At 42.8% G+C, this 21803-nt stretch overlaps 1 protein-coding gene across 4 annotated transcripts in view; it reads left to right on the forward strand.

Moving 5' to 3' along the window:
- Positions 1-21511, forward strand: part of AMOT (angiomotin) — a 68466-nt gene extending 46955 nt beyond the window's left edge. For 3 of the 4 annotated variants that reach the window (XM_075539608.1, XM_075539610.1, XM_075539609.1), the window contains 6 exons: positions 5887-6036; positions 7315-7505; positions 13723-13845; positions 14599-14831; positions 16488-17249; positions 17604-21511. In XM_075539608.1, the coding sequence (XP_075395723.1) occupies positions 5887-6036; positions 7315-7505; positions 13723-13845; positions 14599-14831; positions 16488-17249; positions 17604-17701 (1557 nt within the window). In that variant the 3' untranslated portion in view covers positions 17702-21511. The remainder of the gene's footprint in view (positions 1-5886; positions 6037-7314; positions 7506-13722; positions 13846-14598; positions 14832-16487; positions 17250-17603) is intronic. The other variant, XM_075539611.1, reaches the window with a different exon arrangement.
- The last annotated feature ends 292 nt before the right edge of the window (positions 21512-21803 follow it).

Here is a 21803-nt window from a genome sequence, read left to right on the forward strand (position 1 = left end):
GGGATGTATATTTGTGTATAGGGGTAGTAGAGAATGACTACAGTGAACATATTTCTTCTTCATGAAATGGACATCTCTCTCGACTCACGTCATTTTGAGAAAATTCGGTTTCCTTGCAACTTCTCAAGTGGTTGCTTTGCATTGGATGTCCAAGGAATGGTTCTGTCCTATGAAGATCTCCACAGCTCTACTGCGTGAAGGGCTGGCCATCTAGTGTTAAATGTGTTCCTGGAGAGCAAACAGCTATGTGCTTGAAGTGTTAATTAGAAAATGATGCTATGCCTGGCTATCAAAAGAAATAGTGTCTGGGGTCTTAAAGGCTTGAAGGTGAACAAGCGGCCATCTAGCTCAGAAGCAATAAAGTCCACATGGAAGAATCACACCAGCCTGTGCGATCATGAGGTGTCAAAGGGACCAGGTATAAGGCATCATGCAAAAAATATGTATATATATACCATAGTGAATGAAGGGGGAAGTGCAAAGTGGAGACCCAAAGCCCATTTGTCGTCCACTGGAGATCCCCTCATAGAAGGGTATAGGAGAGGAGATGGGTCAGTCAGGGTGCGAGGTAGTACCGATGAAGAACACAGCTTTCCCCCAGATCCTGGGTGCTTCCTCCCCACAACTGCCATGATCCGAATTCTACCTTGCAGGACTAGATAGGGCAGAGGTTGTACACTGGTGCATATGGGAGCTGGAGGCACAGGGAATCCAGGGTGGATGATACCTTCAGGACCAGGGGTGTGAGGGGCGATACTGAGAGAGTAGAGGGTGAGTGGGTTGGAAAGGGGGAACTGATTACAAGGATCCACATGTGACCTCCTCCCTGGGAGACGGACGACAGAGAAGGGGGTGAAGGGAGCCTCCGGATAGGGCAAGATATGGCAAAATAACAATCTGTACATTATCAAGGGCTCATGAGGGAAGGGGGAGCAGGGAGGGAGGGGGAAAAAGAGGACCTGATGCAAAGGGCTTAAGTGGAGAGCAAATGCTTTGAAAATGATTAGGGCAAAGACTGTACGGATGTGCTTTATACAATTGATGTATGTATATGTGTGGATTGTGATAAGAGTTGTATGAGCCCCTAATAAAATGTAAAAAATTATGCTAATTAGAATGTCTGTGAAAATGAGAACCACATCAAGTGAGTATTCAAATTTGAGAGAACTAGAGCATGTGTGAGTTCACATTCGCTTTTTCTTCCAAGAAGGAAAGAGTACTATTTGTAGCAGACATGCTTCTGCTCGATGTCTGTGTTTTGTCTCATATGATCCATTTGGAGGGACATAGCGTTATCATGACCCCCATGGTGACTGCATAAATGAAATCTCGGCGGGGCCGTGGGGAGACTCTGCGAGACTCATAACTTGCCCACTGCTACCTAGCTGGTGAACTTCAGAGCCTGGAATTGGACTTGGGCTGTCATAAACCTAAACTCATGCCCTTCACCATTTCACCAGACAGGTTTTCTCATCACATCATTACAAGAAGGAGCCACTGACATTTCTGAAGCCTATTGAAACGTAATGTTGGCCATCAGAGATGCGGTGACTGCTGATTCAGAATCATGTATTCCAGGGATTAAAGTTCAGATGAGTTAAGCATGAGGGAAAAATGGAGGTTGGGGGCAGAGGCAGAAAAGAATAAAAGAGATTTTGTCATTATGAAGGTAGAAATGATGCATACAAAATCTAGGATAGTGAAGGAGCTAACCTCTATTAACCTGTATAGAACTTCATTCCTTTCTACACATATGGGGGATCCAGAAAGCATAGAGTATATAATTTAGAAGGTGTATATCTTTGGTGATTGCTTCCTTTGGAGTTTTGTTCTTATATTTTAAAATGGTTTTATTGGCATTTACATCACATATAATGCAATTTAATGGTTCAGTCATATTAAGAAGAGTTTGACAATCATACAATCAATTCCAAAATATTTTTTTCATGCTCTTCCTTGTTGTTAACTCCTCATTTCACTCCATGCTCCCTGCCATAGCCCTCTTCAATTACTGTCTTCATAGAGCTATTTATCCTGGATTTTATATAGAGAACGTTATATAAAGCACAAACAGGAAGCAAGCAAGCAAACAAACAAAAACCAACTACAATATGTATACAACAGATAGAAACCCTTAATCAAAAAGAAAGCACAAAATATTAAGAACTAAAGGAACTTTAAAATGGGTCAAAGGGAAGATCAAATGATAAGGTAAACGATATCTGCCATAATCAATTTTACAGTAATCTCTGTCTGATAGCAAGACTATTCACATCCCTTGATGATGTTTACAGGGGATTCACTAGAGAGGCTTAATCCATGTGAGGATATTACAAAGGGATTTGAACTTCTGTGACCCATATCCTTCTGCAAACCACTGATCACACAATTTAAACTCTAATACTATAACCTCCTTCAGATTTGGATTTTATTATTTACAATCCTTGGAGCTTCTTCCATGTGGACTTCGTTCACGTCCCATTCAGATGACTGCTTGTTTGAAGACAAGCCTTTAAAATCCCAGGCACTATTACAGGGCCTTGCATTAGTAGCACCCAACAGTTTGTTCGTTTCAACCTTATTTTTTCCCTAAGGATTAAGTCTTTATTGACTGATTGTGTAAGTGATACTGAGTGTGTTGGGGTGACCAGTGCTTTGTCTTCTTTTATGGGTATCAGAGAATTATGCCACTATTGACCCTGGCATTTATGGATAACCTACTTAGTGACAAAGCATAATGAGATGTTTCTTAGCCTATATTTTTCATGGCTTGATGAACCTCAAGGTGGGCATCACAATCCACCAAGTGCTCCATTGGAGAAAGATTTACAGCCTCGGAAACCCTATTGAAGGTTGTTATCAGAATTGACTTAATAGTTATGGTTTGGTCTAATTCTGATAGGTTACAAAAGTTGTCTGACCTGTGTTCCCATCTTCAGCTTACCATAAAACTCCTTGGGCAACATTTTTCTGCTCTGCTCTTCAAAGGGTTGGGGGAACATTTACTTCTCTTGCTGTGATGCTTCTGATAGAATATTTAGGGTTTTTTTTTTCATTCCTAAGAAAGATGGAGCCTTGGAAAATCCACAAGGCCTTGAATTGCTTTTTTAGTTTTCTAAACTTACATTGTAATACTTTACCATCAAGACAAGAACTCCATGCTCTCTGAGTTTAATTGCTTTTAAGTATAACTGCTATAAGCCTTAGTAATTATAGTTAACATTCTCTGCGTTAACACTGCATTACTCCCCTAGGGTTTGCAGAGTGATTTCCAAATAAATACATTCAAGTTTAAATAGCTCATGAGGATTGGAGAGCCCAGAAGGTGAAGGATGGAGGATGCTTGCTGCTCTCCAATTATGCAAAGCTTATCGAGGCATCCGTGACTTACAGGTTTTGATTGTCCAAGCCAGAGTTTTCATGAATGCTCACATTAGCCCATAAAAGAAAGATTTAAGTATATGGGGATATGGAAGATGGTTATGGTTTGTTTGTTTTATTACCTAGGTAAAGAACTCATGGATGAAAATATCTCAGCTTATCAATCACTTCTACTGGTTTACAGAGCTTGATTGTACTAGACCTGGGATGAAAAGAAATGTGAAGAAAGTTTGGAAAAATATTTACCGTATATACTCATGTATAAGCCGAGTTTTTCAACACATTGTTAATGCAGTTTTTGGGTAAAATTAGGTGCCTCGGCTGATATTTGGGTCAGCTTATACTTGAGTATACATGGTAAAAGGTTTTCTTCCATTTACCAAGGCTAAGTATACCGTAGGCCTTGCAGAAAAATATAAGAAATGGTTTTTTTTCCACTTGGAGAAAGTTAAGTAATTCTAATTTAGGGAGGGGGCAGTGATTGGATAGTGAATGAGGCATTCCCACCAACACATGCCATTTTACCCGAGTAGGAATTCTAGACTGAATTTATTTGTACTGATTTCATTAAAGAGTTGCTTACTATTTGGGAGGAGAGGAAGAAGAGCATTGTTTCTGCAGTGGGCATAGGGAGTTTGGTTGGTTTCATTTCCTCTTATCATTTATCTATGCAGTTCAAGTGTTTGGGAAATTTGTTGAAAAGTCAGATAAACTGAGTTTCTGGATAGTCTTTGTTCTTGACTAGGTTAGTAGTAATAATAATAATAACAAGGATAATAATGTTTGTTTTCATATTCTAATCATACCAAAGATGATATCCCAAACTTCAGCTGCCCTAATAATGGTAATGGCAGATTTGTCCAATTTGGAACAATTTCTGCTTTAGGAAAAATTCACAGGTTGTGATTTATTGGCATGGAAAGGTACCACACAATATTGTGCAATGCATATTCTGTTGACTTGCTAAAAAGGGGAGAAGCTTGCAGTTTCTCTCATCTTCTTGAATATTGATAATGTCTATGCTTTCTTTGAGGAGCTCTGAGCACCTACACATTTCCTTATTTCCATAATGCCAGAAGTTGAATTATAAGCTAAAAGGATGCAATGAAATTAAATTCTTATTCCTAATCTGCTTCTCCCTTTGATTTGTGATATGGTTTATAGGTTTGAAAAAAGATAAAGTTCAGTAGATATAGAGTTATGTTTGGGCTTAGGGTTTGCATATGTTTTTCTATCTGTAAAGTATATGTGTATGAGTGTATGTATTAATGGCACCGGATGTTAGGGGGCTGTGATAGTCTGGGTACTTTAGCAAAACAAATCCACAGAAACTCATGTATAAGAGAGAGTCATATAAAGGATTAAGTGCACATCAAGAAAACATCCCAACCCAGTGCTGCCCAAGCCCATAAGTGCAACATTAACCCATATGTCCAACACCAATCCACAAAGTCCTCCTCCATCTCACAAAAGACAAGCAATGATGCCGACTACAGAGGGAAGCCGAATCCATGAACATGTAAGCATCTCAGCCCTGGCAGGGGTCTCCACACAGCTGCTCCAGCACCCAGGGCTGCATTGGGGTAGGTCCATGTGGCTTCTCCTCAGGGATGTCTTGCGGGAAGTGAACCTTGCCAGCTGAAGCAGGGATCTGTATAAGGCAGCTGCACCCTAGTGTGACCATCAGAAAGCAAGAGACCCAAAAACTCAAAAGGCAAGGCTCACCAAGCCTTTTATCTCTCCTCCCTTCAATTAACCCCACATGTGTTTATAGGCCAGGTTGGCACAATAAACTTTAGCTGTATCAGGGGCCTAGGTACCTATCTTGAATCATGGGCATCTTTCAAAATGTTTAACTGTATCCACATGGTTCGTGTTATAATGGTAGAGACTCTCCAATTCACTTATTTATTTTGAGAAATATATTGAGCGAGAAAAGGTTTCTAGGCAACAATTCTATACATATAAGACAATAAAATAAAGTTATTGTAGAGCAGAGGGAAATTGTAAATGATTAGGTGGCAAAGCGATAAAAGTCATAGTAGAGATACATGAAAAGAATTACTAGGGGAAAATGGAAGGAGAGATGAGAAACGTGTGACGGTATGGGAACATTTTCTAGAGAAAACATTGGAGCTTGACGCTGAAAGATAAAATGGCAAGAAGATAGTTTTCTAGAAGTTACTGATCAGTCCCTATTTATGTGAATAGACAAGATGAAAACTTTAAAGATGGTGGGCTTAAAGAAGAAGGGCCTAATATGGGGTTTCTAATTCCTATCCTCTTCACGCTCTCTTTATGATAAATTCAAGGAAGCTTGCTAGTCAAAATGAAGGATCTTTTCTCCAGCCAAGTGTTTGTTCAGTTTAGTTTAGTTTATTTTTGTTTTTATAGCCTAGGGCAGGGAGAGAGCTTATAAACACAAACCCTGATTTTGAGATTGCCTAACTCACCATGTTGTTCTTTTCCCTCCCATCTTGTACATCTCCCAACCTGGATTTTTAGCTGAACAAGAAACAGGTATATGTCGATAAGGTGGAGAAAATGCAGCAGGCTCTTGTGCAGCTCCAGGCAGCGTGTGAAAAACGCGAGCAGCTGGAACACCGTCTTCGTACACGATTGGAGAGGGAACTGGAATCCCTCAGAATTCAGCAGGTATTGAGATTTGAAAATTTTTTTAAAAGCAAGGAAAATGATGATCTTCATTGCTTTTGTTTTCAGTTGGCTTTAAGACCTAAAGGTAAAAGCCACATTCATATTCAAGCTCATATTTAGGCTTTTTTTGGTACCACATATGGGTTAGGCTTTGGGCTGCTTTTCTCTATGGTTGTATGTTCAAACCCACCAGCCACTCTGTGCAAGAAAGAAGAGGTTTTCTGTTCTGAAAAAAATTCCAGTTTCAGAAACTCTGTAACAGTGGTTCTTAACCTATAGATCGTGACCCCTTTAGGGGGTCAAACGACCCTTTCACAGGAGTCGCCTGATTCATGACAGTAGCAAAATTACAGTTATGAAGTAGCAACAAAAATAATTGTATGGTTGGGAGGGGGGGGTCACCACAACATGAAGAACTATTTTAAAGGGCCACGTCATTAGGAATGTTTGAGAACTACTGCTCTGTAGCGTCAATGTGAGTTAGAATCAACTCTAGGGCCATGGCCTTCATTTTGCTTTTTTTTTTTTTTTTCGGAAATAATCTTTAGAAAGCATGTATCGATTCCCCTTTTCCAAAAACTGAAAATTCACTGACATCAAGTCATGTTTGACTCCTAGGGACCCTCTAAGACAGTAGAACTCTCCCTATGAGTTTCCAAGACGGTAACTGTTTATGAGAGAAGAAAGCCCCATTTTTCTCACAGGGAGAAACTGGTAGTTTCAAACTGCTGACCTTGCTATTAGGTAGGTTTGTAACCTACTATGCCGCCAAGGCCCCCTTTCCCTTTTTAGATGAGGAAAATTAAGACCCGAAAAGGGTTGCACGACTCATTTCAAGTCACACAGCAAGTTAGGGAGCAAGGTGGAGATTTGAAACCAGAGTTTTCTTCCTATTTCTGTTGTGGACCATCCTGGCTGGTGGAGAGAGCCTTTAGTAGCCCACTGATTCACTTTCTGAACAGCATGACTGTTTGACGTGGAAGGCTCCTTTTCTCACCAAGGGAGTCTCATGCAGTCAAGCTCAAGAGACAAAGTCTTGTGGCCTTAGCAGGAGATCTGAATTGGCCTTGCTTCTGAGTGAGTACCATGCTGAAGTGGCTTGATCAGCAATCCTTTTCAAGAATCCAAAACCATTGCCATTGAGATGATTCAACCCACAGTGACACTATGTGTTACTGAGTAGAAGTGAACTGCATAGCATTGGGGGTTGTAAAATGGGACAAACACTGTGGTTCTTCTCATACTAAATGGGGGGTCTTGGAACATCTCCCCTACCAGCGTCAGGGCACTGTTCAGCCCACCAACATTTCCGAATACAATGCTGCTGCCCTGATGGAGCTCCTTCGGGAGAAGGAAGAGCGGATCCTGGCTCTGGAAGCTGATATGACAAAGTGGGAACAGAAGTACTTGGAGGAGAATGTCATGAGACACTTCGCCCTCGATGCTGCTGCAACCGTGGCTGCTCAGAGGTAAGCACTTAGCGTGTACGATCATTACTTGATTGCAGAAGATGGGGAGAACCACAAGGTAACCAATTAATGGATTTTCTGTGAGGCGTTTAAAACTTTTATTTATTTTTTGGTCTTTAATGTTCTGTTTGTTCCTCCCATTCCTGCTTAAGTACCCCCCACTCCCCGGTATGTTCAATTAGGTACCGGATGATTGTTGGTGCAGAAGGTCATAGCATTGAAAATTAAGGTTATTTTAGCAATCTATGGAACCGTAGCGCAGCTTTGCACGGGAGCCAGAGCAGTTGCAGTTGGGGCCGGGTTGTGTTTGTACACTTCCTTTACCAGAACCACTGTTTCTTTAGCCATCTGTGCAGGTTTCTTGGTTTAGCACACATACTGGCATTCAAGCCTCTCCTGAGAAGTATCACTAAGAAAGTAAATGTCACTCAGGAGTGACTGCTGCCATTTGATAGGTCTGACTCATCTAAGGTATGTCAAGGGCTGTGCTGCATACGGATTTACCCCTGCCCTTTCAGTAGGTCTATATTTGAAGGCCACATTCTCTTTATACATGGCCTCATCACAATAACTCATCACATTCCATCTGGTAGAGAAGAGAAAATGGTGGGAGGAGTATTAATAAAAGAGGGAATCAATCACAAGGAGCAAACTAGAACCCCCTCCCAGGGGGATGTAGGGGCAATGGAAGACGGTGTAAGATATGGAAACAAATAACTAACTTAGCAAGGGTTCATGAGGGAGGGGGTGCGTAATAAGGAGCTGATATCAGGGGTTCCAGTGGGAAGAGAATGCTTTGAAATGAGGAGGGCAGCATATGTGCACATGTGCTTGACACACTGGATGAATGTATGGATTGTGATCATAGATGTAAGAGCTCCCAATAAAGGTATTTGAAAACCAAACAAAACAACATATTTTTGCCTTCTCTTTTGTTTCCCTTTTCATATTTTAAATAATAATTCTTGGACTTCAGAGGGAAAACATGCTCTGATAATGTTTTCCCACCTTTCTGTTACTCACGATCCTCAGTCAGGGAATAAAACACTAAATTCAAATCAGGGAATGCCCTGGGTTGTGGAGTTAGGTATCTAAAGCCCTCAAGTTGGTTACAGCACATTGTACCCATACAGGTCTCTAGCCAGAAGTTATTAAAACACTGATGTCTGGGGCTTTGACAGTCTCCTAAGACAGAATAGTCTGAAAACACTTGTCAGGTTCTGTACCTGGCAGGGGTGGTAGATACGTTTGGTTTTTTTTTTTTTTTTGATCCCTTCTTGTGACAAATCTCAGGGAGAGGGTGGCAAGATTCGAGACTTAGACTAGTGGTTTGTGAGTCTACTCTCATTTCCTCAGGAAAGTATCAAAAATTCCTCTAATGTGCTCTTCAGATATCCCCTATAATGTAAATGGACTGTAGGTGCCTGAAGCTTAACTGTCTTTGTTCCCTGAAAAAGGTGTACTCAATCTGTGTCAGTGCCGTAATAGAGTGCCCGACTGTGCTAGAAGATGGTAGAGGGGTTTGGAGGCAGATTAGAAGCCGACTTAAGTGTAATTTTAGCTGCTAGTTCCCAAGGAAACACCTGAGCCCAGCACTTGTTCAGAGGTTATTCATGAAACCCTAACACTAAAACCATTGTTATTATTGGGGGTGGGGAGATTCAGGGTAATTTTGTCATCTTTTGGGCAGAAATTTAGAAAGAAACACCTCACAAAATGGCCCAAGGACATACACAACTAGTAAGTTGCAGAAAAGCCAAGATTTATATTTAGATTGCTGTCACCATAGCCGGGCTGCCTCCCAGAAATAATGGAGTACCAAGGAAGTGGAATCGAGATCTTTAATAGTTCAGTAAGATACTAGCTGAAGCCAAGCTGATCACACACATCACAGATGTCGGTTTCCTCTGGAGGCAGTTCGCCATTCCCATTTGACCTCTTCTCGGCGATCTCTGTCCTATTCAGTAGCTTCGGATGGTGACATCTCTAAAATCAAAATGAGAATTTTCAATAACATGCTGGATACCATCCCACGGTTAATATTAAGATACGAATACCAACATAGTGAGAATCAAAACCCACACCAACATTTGCCCAAACCCCTCAAACCTCTCCTCTGGTTTTCTATCATAAAGCTTGATATACTATCTTTTCTTTGTATGAAGTACAAACACCAATGTTCTTATCCATTCTCCCCTCCAACACTCCCAGTTCTGTCAATCCTACCTCCCACACCCTATTTCCATTTCCTTTGCCACTTCACTAGCCCTTGTTTTCGTTAACTCTCACTGAGACTATGACAATAACCTTGCTGACTGCTCTGCCTGATGCCCAGGAACCCCTTCTCGAAGTCCTCCACCTCACTTCAGCAAGAGAGAATGCTGTCTTCCTGAAACAGTGAGGACAATAGCCTTTCCCTCCCAAAGCGTCACTAATTCCCATTGCCCTGATGAGAGCGCTGGTGATGCAGTGGTTAACGTGGTTGGCTGTTTACCGTAAGGTCTGACGTTCGAACCCACCAGCCACTTGCCAGGAGAAAGATGAAGCCGTTTGCAGCAGTAGAAATATACAGCCTTGGAAACCCTATGGGCCAGTTGTACTCTGTCCTATAGGGTCATACAATGAGGTCCTATAGGGTCACAGTTTGTCCTATAGGGTCACACTGGACGACAGTGGTTTGGATTTAATAGATAATATTCAGCCTCATTCTTCTAAGAGTTGTTTATATTCGTTTTCCCTTAAAAGTTTCCTACAGTCCGAGAATATTTTTTTCTGTTCTCAGTGATCATTCATGTTTTACAGTTCATTTGTCAAATAAACAATAGGATGCTACCAATAGGAAAAGAAGGAGTGGGAGATTGAACTGTTTCTCTTTGGTGAGATGTGGGGTTTTAGCTGGGTATTAATGATTTCACAGTCCTGTGCGGCCTGAAGGCTGGATATGCCTCTTTTTCAGAAAAAAATTAAATCATTTAGCACCCCCATCCTCAGCAATAAAAAACAGTTGTACTTTAGCCCATAATCCAAGATCAAATTTAGGCATCTGTTTCTGCAGCTCCCTGGATCATTCCAGTGTTCCTCAGGGGGTATTCTTGCCCACTTTGGGAAACACTGGCCTAAGCCATTGGCCTAATGGCCCCAGTCTCCTAGCTGGAAGACTGATGCTAAGAACTATCCTGGCAGCTCTGTAGGAATTCACTAAGTGCCCCAAATTTTCAAGCTCCATTCCTGAAGAGCTCACAGTGCACATATCAATTAGCTGGCAGGGCCCTGAGTCCCCAAAATGGTCTTTATGTAATCAAGGTGGCAGTATTCCAGGGCTGGCTCACCCAGTGGCAAACCATGCGCTCAAGTCCTCAGTGGCCAGAGACTCCGTACACTTTTAAAAAATATCTGGCACTGAAGGTGCCTTCAGCTGTCAAATTGCACCAGGAATTTCCTCCAGGATAATTCTAAGACTTGGAAATTCTTTCAAGTCATAAATCATCTCTTGTCCATTATTTTGCTTCTACCCATCCTTTTCCTCTTCCTAATAGACATATTGGCTGGCTACCTACACTGGCCCTGCCATTGTGTGCTCTACGTGCAAAATTTTATTTCAGCCCTACAAAACCCTAGGAGATGTTAGATCAATTATTGTTCCCATTTTATATTTGAAGGAACTGGGACTGAAAGCCGAGAACTGGCTTCCTGAGTCCATAAATCAAAAACAAAAACCCACTGCCATCGAGTCAATCCCAACTCTTAGGGACCCTATAAGACAAAGTAAAACTACTCCATAGAGTTTGCTGGGCTTTAAATCTTTATAGAGGCCGACTGCTACATCCTTCTCCTACAATGAGACTTTCTTCTCACTGTCATCAAGTGGATGCCGACTCATAGCGACCCTATAGGACCAGGTAGAGCTACCCCTCTGAGTTTCCATGACTCTAATAACTTAGGTAGAAAGCCCTCTTTTGTGCTTTCTAACTGCTGACCTCGCGGTTAACAGCCCTGATATACAACCGCGACACCACCAGGGTTCCCTCAAAGTTTGAATTGCCAAACTTTTGATTAGTAGCGAAGCACTTTAATCACTGTGCAACCAAGACATGCTTGTCCTTCTGGGGCCATCTTTTTAAAAAAAGTGTCCTGCCATCAAGTTGATTCCAAAGCCTAGTGACCCTCTAGGCTAGAGTAGCACTGCACCTGTGACTTTCCTAGGCCACCAGTCTCAAAGCGAGCAGAATGCCTCATTCTACAGAGGCATTCTGGAGTTTGATCTGCTGCCCTTGTGGTTAGCCCAACTCGTCACCCATGATGACACCTCCTTACTGGCAGAGTACCTGGGAAAGCTGAGGTTTGGCCCAAGTGCCATCAAGCCCTGCACGACGATGCTTCCCCCTGTTTCTGTTTTCACACAGGCACCTTCCCCAGTAACATTATAAGCAGGTGAACGGTACTAAAGGAAGCACAGAATTCTGCGGTGTGCAAATATCAGTTGGGGAAATGACATTCATTGTTTTCGTTCCCCTTTCTTAGTTTTAATTATTTTCATTTTTGAAATTGCTTCCACATCACCTATAAGGTACAAGCATTTTGGAACTGAATAAGTGCGCAGAGATTCATCAAAATGCCCTAACTTTAACCTTAACTGTCTGCCTCTTCACCCGCCCCCTCCCCCTACCACTTTCAGCAGCTGCTGCCACTGGTTCTGATCCTTAAACTACAAGTATTTACATATTTGGAGTTCTCTTACAGATACTCACTGGAAGCTGCACCAGTTCGTTGTATTCTAGATCTGTTGGCTGATTATATCACTAATTATATCACTGTTCCTTTTTGTCAATAATTTGAAGGGTTGTGACAAGCAAGTCTCTTGTCACCAGTTTTCCACCCGCATGTGCTCACTCTGTTCCTCCATCACATTTTGATAATTTCCCCAATATTTGAAGCTTTCACAATGCTAATGCACCCTATAGGATAATGGAAACATTGACTTGTATATGCCCTAGGCAACCAAACAGCAAGTCTTGTCTATCACTGTATTGTGTGACATTCGTATGGTGTTTCGTAGCTGACCCACAATACCTCTCAGGTACGACTGTAAGATCAGCTCTCTGACTTCCCATCCTTCTTTTCTCAATGGCTGATTCTAAAGGAGCCATGAAAAGATGTGTGGCCTCATTTATCAGATGATGCACATATCTCTTTGACTTGTAAAGAGAAGTGCTAGTCTGTCTGTCTGTCTCTCTCACACACACATACATACACAAACGTGCACGTGCGCGGGTGCATTGCTTCATGTTAATTGCTCTTTGAGCTAATTGCCAGAGACAGTTTCAGCAGGAACATGATGGCCTCTTGTGCAGTTGGGAATCTGGCAAGAGAACAGTCACTTAGTCGGGTAGACTCATCGATTTGGCACTAGCATGTTTCAGATGTAGGTTAGATAGGAGCTGTGGCACTGGCTGAAAGGCACTGCTCGTCACTCAGCTCACAGGCCCTATCTGATCTTAGCTGTTAATTCATCTGTAGTTTGTTTCTAACTCCCAGGTATACTTACCACAGTTCTTCTGTAGCAATAAGCTATTTGATATATTCCCTGACTTTCTTCCAACTCTCTGGCCTTTTCCCTTTGACTATGACTGTCAAAGAGAATAAAGTGCAAATAAGTGCATTTGCTTATTTCCTGACCATGGCCTGAAAGTTGAAGGACCTATCAGTCACAAAATTTTAAGAGGATGCTTGTCCAGTTCTGAGGAAACACTCTTGTTCATTTTATAGAATTCCTCACTGGCTTTTAGAGCCATACCCATGTGAGGAACATCTCCTAAAAGCTGAATCTTCCCCTTTTGAGGGCTCTTATCAGAACGCCAGAGCCCTGATAGCATAGTGGTTGTGCATTGGACTATTAACCGATAGGTTAGCAGTTTGAAATCACCAGCCACTCCCTAAAAGAAAGCCGAGGCTTTCTGCTCCTGTCAAGGATGATAGTCTCAGAAACCCACAGGGCCAATTATACCCTGTCCTATAGGGTTGCTCTGAATTAATTGGAAGTGACTCAATGGTGATGAGTTTTTAAACAGAAAGTCACCCAGAAAATAACTGTTGCTAATGAGTTCATTTTGGGGCTTTCCAACAATATCTATAATTTCTGGGGGGGGGGGCTGGTAGTGTTCGTTTTTCATTGATTTTGTTGCTATTCTGTCATCAGCACTGCCCTTTTCCTCCTCAGGGATACAACAATCATCAACCACTCTCCCAACACCAGCTATGACACAGCCCTAGAAGTTCGCATCCAAAAGGAGGAAGAAGAAATCTTGATGGCCAATAAGCGTTGCCTTGACATGGAGGGCAGGTAATAGGCCAATCTAGACCCTGATGGATATAAGAAGTTGGTGTAAATCCCAGATAGGTCTGTAGGGTGGGACAAGCTTCTTTATTCATAACCATGAAACCTAATGATGAGGGCTTCCTCCACCACTTCTCGCCTATTACTCAGGGGTTGGGATATGATGACCTTTACTTTCCACTGACTGTGCAATTCCAAGTAGATATGCTCTCCCCTTGACTTTGCCGCAACCGAATTTTTGCTAATTTTACTGAGAAGAATTCTTCGTAGCACTGAATTTCAAGCCTATAATACAGCAGACTACTCCATAAAAGAACACTCACTTAACCTGGGAGAAGGGTGTTTGCTGTCTTCTCCAAGCTCATAATCATTTACTTATTACCTGAAGGCCGTGGCTCATCCACAGACGCTTTCACCCTCTTGCTAAACATTTCATTTCTGTTGATGCAGGGCCTTCGTTCCAGTACTCACTACATCAGTGCACTCTTGCATATACACAACCTTTCTTTTTAGCCGTATTCTGCTTTGATCTCCTAACATTTATGCAACTACTGGGAAATCTGCTATTTCTATTCTTGCTTTCAGAAAGGTATTTTTAAAAGTTTAGTACACCATCTTGCTTCCTCCTACTCAGAAATCGGGAGCTCACCCCTTTAGTCATTATAGAAAATGGGAGCTGAAACTCAGAGAAGTAGTGAGAGCAGAACATGGTGGCAGCAAGGTCTTTATAATCAACTTTGTCTCATCTCTAACTCCTAGGATTAAGACGCTCCATGCCCAGATTATCGAGAAGGATGCCATGATCAAAGTACTTCAGCAGCGCTCCCGGAAGGAACCAAGTAAGACAGAGCAGTTGTCGTCCATGCGTCCAGCCAAATCTCTGATGTCCATCTCGAATGCTGGATCAGGCTTGCTCTCCCACTCTCCTACCCTGACTGGCACCCCTATCATGGAAGAAAAGCGGGATGACAAGAACTGGAAGGGCAGCCTAGGTAATGACAGGAAAATAAGCAAGAGTGTAGTAACAAGTATAAAGAGAGTCCTGACTTCAGTAAGTGTGTACAGAACAGGAGACGAGGGCCCAGGTTACAGAGAAGCGCTTTACGAGATTGTGTATTTTCTTACAAGAGACTCGGTGCCCATGTAAGAACTTCTGTACCCTGGAGACTCTTGAGTGCTGTATGGGTGAGAAGAAAGATCACTTAATTACCTCGGGAAAATCCTGATTTGGCCCTTTGGAGATACTTTGCCTTTGTCTAAAGTCCATGTGGCCTCGATGTCCTTCAGAATTACAAAATTACAACTTCTTTGCTCCTTTGTCCCACATAAACTAAATTGTCCTGGGTAGCAGAATGTTCTGAGATGAGAACAGAATGTGCTTTTTCCATTCCATTTTTCTCTACTCTTCCTGCCCCCTCCCCCAATAAAACCTGAGAAGTGTGGTAAATGACATAAGAAACAGGAACTTTTTTAGTGCCTGAGGAAGCAGATTATGTCATTCATCAATCCTTTCATCCGTCCACTATCCATAGATGTAGATATAGATATTAACTTTTCTACTTGCTTCTGGATCCTCTGCCACTTGGAGTGTTCTTCAAGTAGGTATTTGAGGAGGTGAAGACATGGGCATAGGTCATACCTTTGATCTGTGACTAACGTCTTCTTCCTCTGATCCTATGTAATGTACAAGGGCTTCGTGAAATCCATGGGATAACTCCATTATCTTTTAGTATCATTTTCCCATGAACTTAAAAACAAAAACATGTATGATGTTGGTTGTAAGAACCTAGTAGAAGAGTTCTAACAACTTGGTGAAAATTAATCATCATTGGAAAAGTAAGTCAAAATAGATTTGCAAGATATTTAAAGGCTTAATATGTTAGACTGGAGGTTGGAGAAGGATCAGAAAGGTCTTCCAAGTCTGAAAGAAACTTTTGGGCAATGATGGAGGTATCTGACAGACTGATTCTTGAGTTTTCTAGAGGTATAAATGAAGCAAGAATTTAGATCCAATACCAAGAGGGAAAGGGGGAACCTATCACAATGATCTACAGATAACCCAGTCCCAGGGGGATGGGCAACAGAAAAGTGGGTGAAGGGAGACAGAGGTCAATGTTAACACACGGGGGGGGGGGGTGTTTATAAATTATCAAGGGTTCATGAGGAAGAGTGGGTGAGGTAGGGGGGAAATCACCTGCTATCAAGGGCTTAAGTAGAAAAACTGTTTTGAGAATGATGATGGCAACAAATGTACAAATGCGCTTGACATAATGGAAGCATATATGGATTGTGATAAGAGCTGTCAGAGCCCCCAATGAAATGATTTAAAAATAATTTAGATCCATTCAAACATCTCCTATACTTCTGTACCCCGAGCCCCCCCCCCCCACAAGTACATAAGGGGGCACAGGTCATCCGATGTCATTGTTTTCAAAGAGGAGCCCTGGTGGCTCCGTGTTGTGTTGCTGACTGCAAGGTCCACGGTTCAAAAGAGCTTTCTATTCCAGTTAACAGATACAATCTCGGAACCTCACAGGGACAGTTCAGCCTGTCCTAAAGAGTCATTATGAGTTGGCATTGACTCAATGGCAGTGAGCTTGGTTTTCAATTCGATGATGTTTTCTAACCCTTGTCTCTTTCATTTGCAGGTATTCTCCTGGGTGGAGACTACCGCGCTGACTCTGTCTCTTCTACTCCCTCACCTGTGCCGCCCTCGACCCCCCTGCTTTCAGCTCACTCCAAAACTGGCAGCCGAGACTGCAGCACCCAAACCGAACGTGGGACGGAACCAAACAAAACCGCAGCTGTTGCTCCAGTCTCTGTTCCTGCTCCAGTTGCTGCTGCTGCCACTGCTGTCGCCAACACTGCCACCAACACTGCCACTGCTGCCGCCGCCACCACCACCATGGTAGCTGCTCCTCCAGTTGCTGCTGCTGCTAATGCTCCAGCTCCAGCTGCCACTGCTGTTGCTAACCCATCTTCAGCCAATGCTCCTGCCGCCATTGTCTCTGCTGTTTTACCAACTGCTGGTGGTCCCATTCCAGTTTCTGTTTCCCCTGCTGCTGCTGCTCTTGCTCCTCCTCCTGCTGCCACTGCCGCCTTGACCGCTGCTGCTGCTGCTCCTGTTCCTGCGGCAGCTCCTGCTGCTGCTGCTGCTGTTCAGGTTGCATCAGCTGCCCCGGCTCCAGTTCCAGCTCCGGCTCCAGCTCCGGCTCCGGCTTCACCACCGGCTCAGGCTTCTGCTCCAGCTCAGACTCAAGCACCAACTCCAGCTCCGCCTACAGCTCTTATTCCAGCTCCAGCTTCAACTCCAGCTTTGGCTGCAGCTGAGGCTCCTGCAAGTCCAACTACCAGCTCCGGATCAGGGCGTTTATCCCTATCGAGTTTGACCTACAATCTAGATAAGACAGGTAATGATTTTCTGACCAGTTATCTGTGTTCAGCCTTCAGAGACATACTGGTTTGGTGACACCTGCATTTTAGGCAGAGTTGGCCATATGGGAGTAAGACTTTCATGTTCGAAAGGGGGATTAATCAGCAGAGGTAGGAAAAAGAATAGGTGAATGATTTAGCAGCCACCAAGACAAGACAGACATGAGCCTAAGTAGAGGGCATTCGCCTGGAGAGTGTTCAGGCGACCGAGGGCTTTGGCAGTGAAGTTTCTCTGCCATAGTATCATTGGACCCCAAAGGCTCTCCATTTATAGGTAGTTGGGTTTTTTCCCTTGTCCCTGAAGTGTTTTCTAACTTTTTATTTCCATTTAGATGGTCCTATGTTCCGCTCCAGTACTCTGGAAAGAAAACCTGCCATTCAGATCCTGGGACAAGAGCCTGATGCGGAGATGGTGGAGTATCTCATCTGAATGGCCAACTCAAGAGCTGCAGCTTATCAGCAAGAATGCTTCTTCTAATCATTTTTTTTCCTTTCCTTTGTTTTTTCTTTTTGAGGGTGAGAACAAGGGGTGGGGGTGGGAATGTTTTTTAAAGGGCCTTTCTTCTTCTCTTCTTGGTTTGGAAACATTGTAATACTTAAGTAATACCGTACAAACTCCAGGCTGCACTGGCACACTTAGAGAATACCTCTGAACACAACTGAATGCGAATGTGATGTGAAGTCTATGGTTGAGATTTATACAAATATCAAGACTGTTCATATCTGGCTAGGCATCAGTGTTTTTACCGCGTGGTTAAATTTGTTTAAGATTTCTGTACACCAATTTTTTTCTTTCATTGAAAAGCACAGTACGTGTTGAAGGCAGTTTGTAACATGTAGTTCTGAAGGGAGACGCTGGAAATAATTTGTGCATTTACTGTTTTGTACAATTCCCATCTAGACGGCATTGAGAGAAAGCTTTCTCACCTGGCTCGAGAAAAGGAATCCTTTCAGGAGCCTTTGTTTGCTGGACAAAAAGTTGGGACTATTGTGGTGTGGAAGGGTGCTGGAGCTAACTTTCCTTCCCATTTTTTTTAAAACTATTTAGCCCCAAGGGATGGTTTCGTTCTGTGTTTCCGTGGTGATTTGGAAGTGAATTCTTTTGGTTCCTTCCTAGAGTTTCAGAAGTTCATGTATGTGCTCTGGAGTAAGTCATGCTTTGGGCTATTTAACATATTGGTTTCAGATGCTAGGAGAGGAAATTAACAGCGGGATGGATGGACAACTTCCTCTCATGGGGAGTCAAAGCGTCAGAGACCTCAATGGAGATTTGCACGAGGTGCTCCTGTATGTGGACCTTTGTGATTGGTGTGTGGCCATGAACCCAGACGCTTGTGATTCTGAAGAGCAATCACCCGAGTGTTTATTTCTTCTACAGCACATTCACGGGCTGGCTCATCAGTTGGAAATTGCTCATTATTTGCAATGAAGAGTGATTTGTGTTGGCCCAGTCCAATGCTTTGGCTTTCTGGTGACTAATTTGCAGTAACTCCTTTTGTTTTCGTGAACTCACAACTTAAGTCTTAAAAGGCCCATTTGACTGTCACCTCCAAGGGAACAGCATCAGAAACCCCAAAAAGTCCTGTGCTCCGGTTGGAGGAGAGGTTCAATGTAGCAGTGTCCTCACCTACCTCTTCTCCCTGACACTCGGTTTCACCTTGGCGCACCTTTGGAAAGCAGCAGGAAGCGCGCATGTGGGCGGGACAGAGCCTTGTCATCCAGCTGCCTCCAGGGACACAGGGCTTCCTCTGCCCTCTGTTCAGGTGACAAATCCACAGATCGTGTCATCAAGATCAGTTTTCAGGGGTTTAGGGAGGGCGGGGTGTAAATAAGGGTGGGATGGGTAAAGATTTTAGGCCTGTGTTAATTAGAAACCAGACTAATAGAAAATAAGCCTGAGAAGTGACATCATGAACCAGGGTGGACTTTTAGCAATATAGCCTTAGCCCCTCGTCTTATGAGGGAATTCTCAGAGGAACCTGAGACTTGGAAAAGTTTACTTTCTGAAATTCACACAACATAGTTTACCACTCTGCCAATTACCATACTTATTTGAAAAACCCTTAGATCTCCAATTCTCCATTTCAGTAAAAGGTCCCTTCATGTCTCAGGGCATATGTATTTTCTAAAATGTCCCTGGCTTGGATAGTTTTCCCAGAATTCTGAATTCCTGTCTTACCTCTCCTGCAGTGCCTTTGACAAGGATTTCCCTTTCCTGATCCCCATTTCGACCCTGAGTCCCATGAAACACCCTCCTAAGGAGCTCATCCCACTTTACTTGTCTTGGATCATCTTATGCGGTTCTTCCGTGCGTACAGGGATGGCATATGTAATACTCATCTGCTGAATTCGTTACCTACCTTCTAGAGGAATCACTTGCCATGTGTGTGGAAAGACAAGAGAAAAGTTTGGATGTTATTTCCAGCCAGTTCTTTCACATATTCCATAATGAAGTGACCATCCGAACTGTACTCCGTGTTGAAGAGAATGCCAAATGGAAATTAAGAGTGCAGTTGTATTTGTTCTCCTTCATCCAACCGTTTGTCAGAAGAGAACGAAAGGTAGGGGAGACAAAACCAAAACCAGACTTTGAGCAAAAGCACTAAATTGCAGGGTATCTAATCTTTTTCCCAAATACATAAATGAAACAAGCAATACTTTTCTCCTCCCCTGGCCAGAGCCATTATAAGAACTTTGGCTTCCTCTAGAAACTGTGTTTTGAGTTGCATGCTGTTTGGTGGCGAGTGCTGTACATTCCACACTGAGCGGTGGCCGTCTCTTTAGATTCATGTCTTTGGGGAAAGAGGAAGCTCTCAACTACGTATTTTATCTATGTTGAAGTGTCCAGAACATGCCTTTCGCCTCACTCCCGAGGTAGTCCATTTCCCCTCAGTTTTCAACCCCAGATCATTTGCCAAGACAATACTGTAGAGCTAAGAGATGGAAAGAAGTCAATGTTTACGAAAAAGATAGATTCTGCCTTTTCAGAAACACCTCTAGCAGGTATCATATAAAAATCCAGGTTTATGGGAGAAATCTCGTCAGCCACTTATTTACTGTTGTGTGGATGTAACCTTTGGGGACCTTTTGGGGAGCCCCACCTATCTATGCATTTTACTGGCACCTCAGGAAAGGAAGGTGACCTTGCTGTCTTAACTTGTACTGCCTAGTGATTTCTGGAGAATGTCTATTTCTCGTGTACTCCAGCGTCCCGTGTAAGAAAGATAAAAAAATTATTGCATTAGAAAATACATACTTGATATAAAACTCCAATTAACCATTTCTATTTACCAGAAGTAGCATAGTGTTCGTTTGAGAAGCCCTGGTGGTAATGTGGGGTTTAGGTGTTGGGTTGCTAACCTCAGGACAGTGATTAAAACGGAACGGCCACTCTGCAGGCAAAGGATGAAGTCTACTACCGGAAATATATACAGTCTTTACTGGGTGGCATTGATTTGGGTTTGGTTTGCTTGCGAGCATTCTTTTAAAATTATGCGTTCTATTGTTTTAATGAAGGATTTCGTTTCGATGCTGCTTTTGAGCTTTGGGATAACAGGACAGTGGGACGTGGAAATATCCACCCTAGAGAACACACCAAGAGACCTGCTGTAGTCTCCTTTGGTTAAGACACGGGTTCGTCAGGGAGAACAATTGGAAAAAGACAGACAGATTGTACATACTTCTTTTTCGGAAGAGCTAAAGTGCTCATAACGTCGCAACTTAAAGCGTATATATGTGCACTAATTTTTATAAATCACATTCTCATGTCTGTTAGGCATTCAATCTCCTGTTATCATGATAGCTCAATCACATATGGAATGTGTTCTTTAAAATGTTTGCGTTCTGACTGAAAATGTTGTCAAAGTAAGGCATAAGATATGGACTCATTGCCACCAATGTCAGCCTGCCATGATTCTTGGAAATCTATCTTCCAAGTGCTGTCCATCATCAGTGGGACAAATGTCAGGGGGCTGTTTTGTGTTTTATTTTTCCAGTCACAAAGATGTGTGACATCGAGCCATCAACCCGCCTTCTGGCCTCTCTTGTGATTAATGGCATGCGTTTGTACAATGTGCTGGGGGGTGGGTTGGGGGGAGATGGTTAGAGAAGAATCACCTTTGATTTCAAATGTATGTAGCCCCGTAGGCATTGAGACTCCCTTCTGTATTCAATTGAGCAAGTTCCAATAAAGTTAAGCAAGTTTGAATCTGTGTTGTGCCTATCTTTTTACTGACAATAAAATTAGCTTTTTAAAATGCAATACCGTGTGGAAATTGCTTTGGTGTTTATGGAGACTTTATTGACACTGTAGCAACGATTACTTTCAATTCAGTGTGCAGTGAAAGGACTTGTCAAGAACCACATAGAGCAGAATTTGCATTTTCTTACAGGATGGTGATAAAGTATGAAGACACCACCGTGGGTCACATTGCTTTAATCAGTCTCTTTATAGAATTAAGCGGTACATATTAGAGGCTGTGTTTTGTTTTATCTCCTTACCTCCAAGGGCAAAAATGGCCGCCCAAAGCAGA

This window comes from Tenrec ecaudatus, chromosome X (assembly GCF_050624435.1).
Source record: "Tenrec ecaudatus isolate mTenEca1 chromosome X, mTenEca1.hap1, whole genome shotgun sequence".
Classification (NCBI taxonomy): Eukaryota; Metazoa; Chordata; class Mammalia; order Afrosoricida; family Tenrecidae; genus Tenrec; species Tenrec ecaudatus.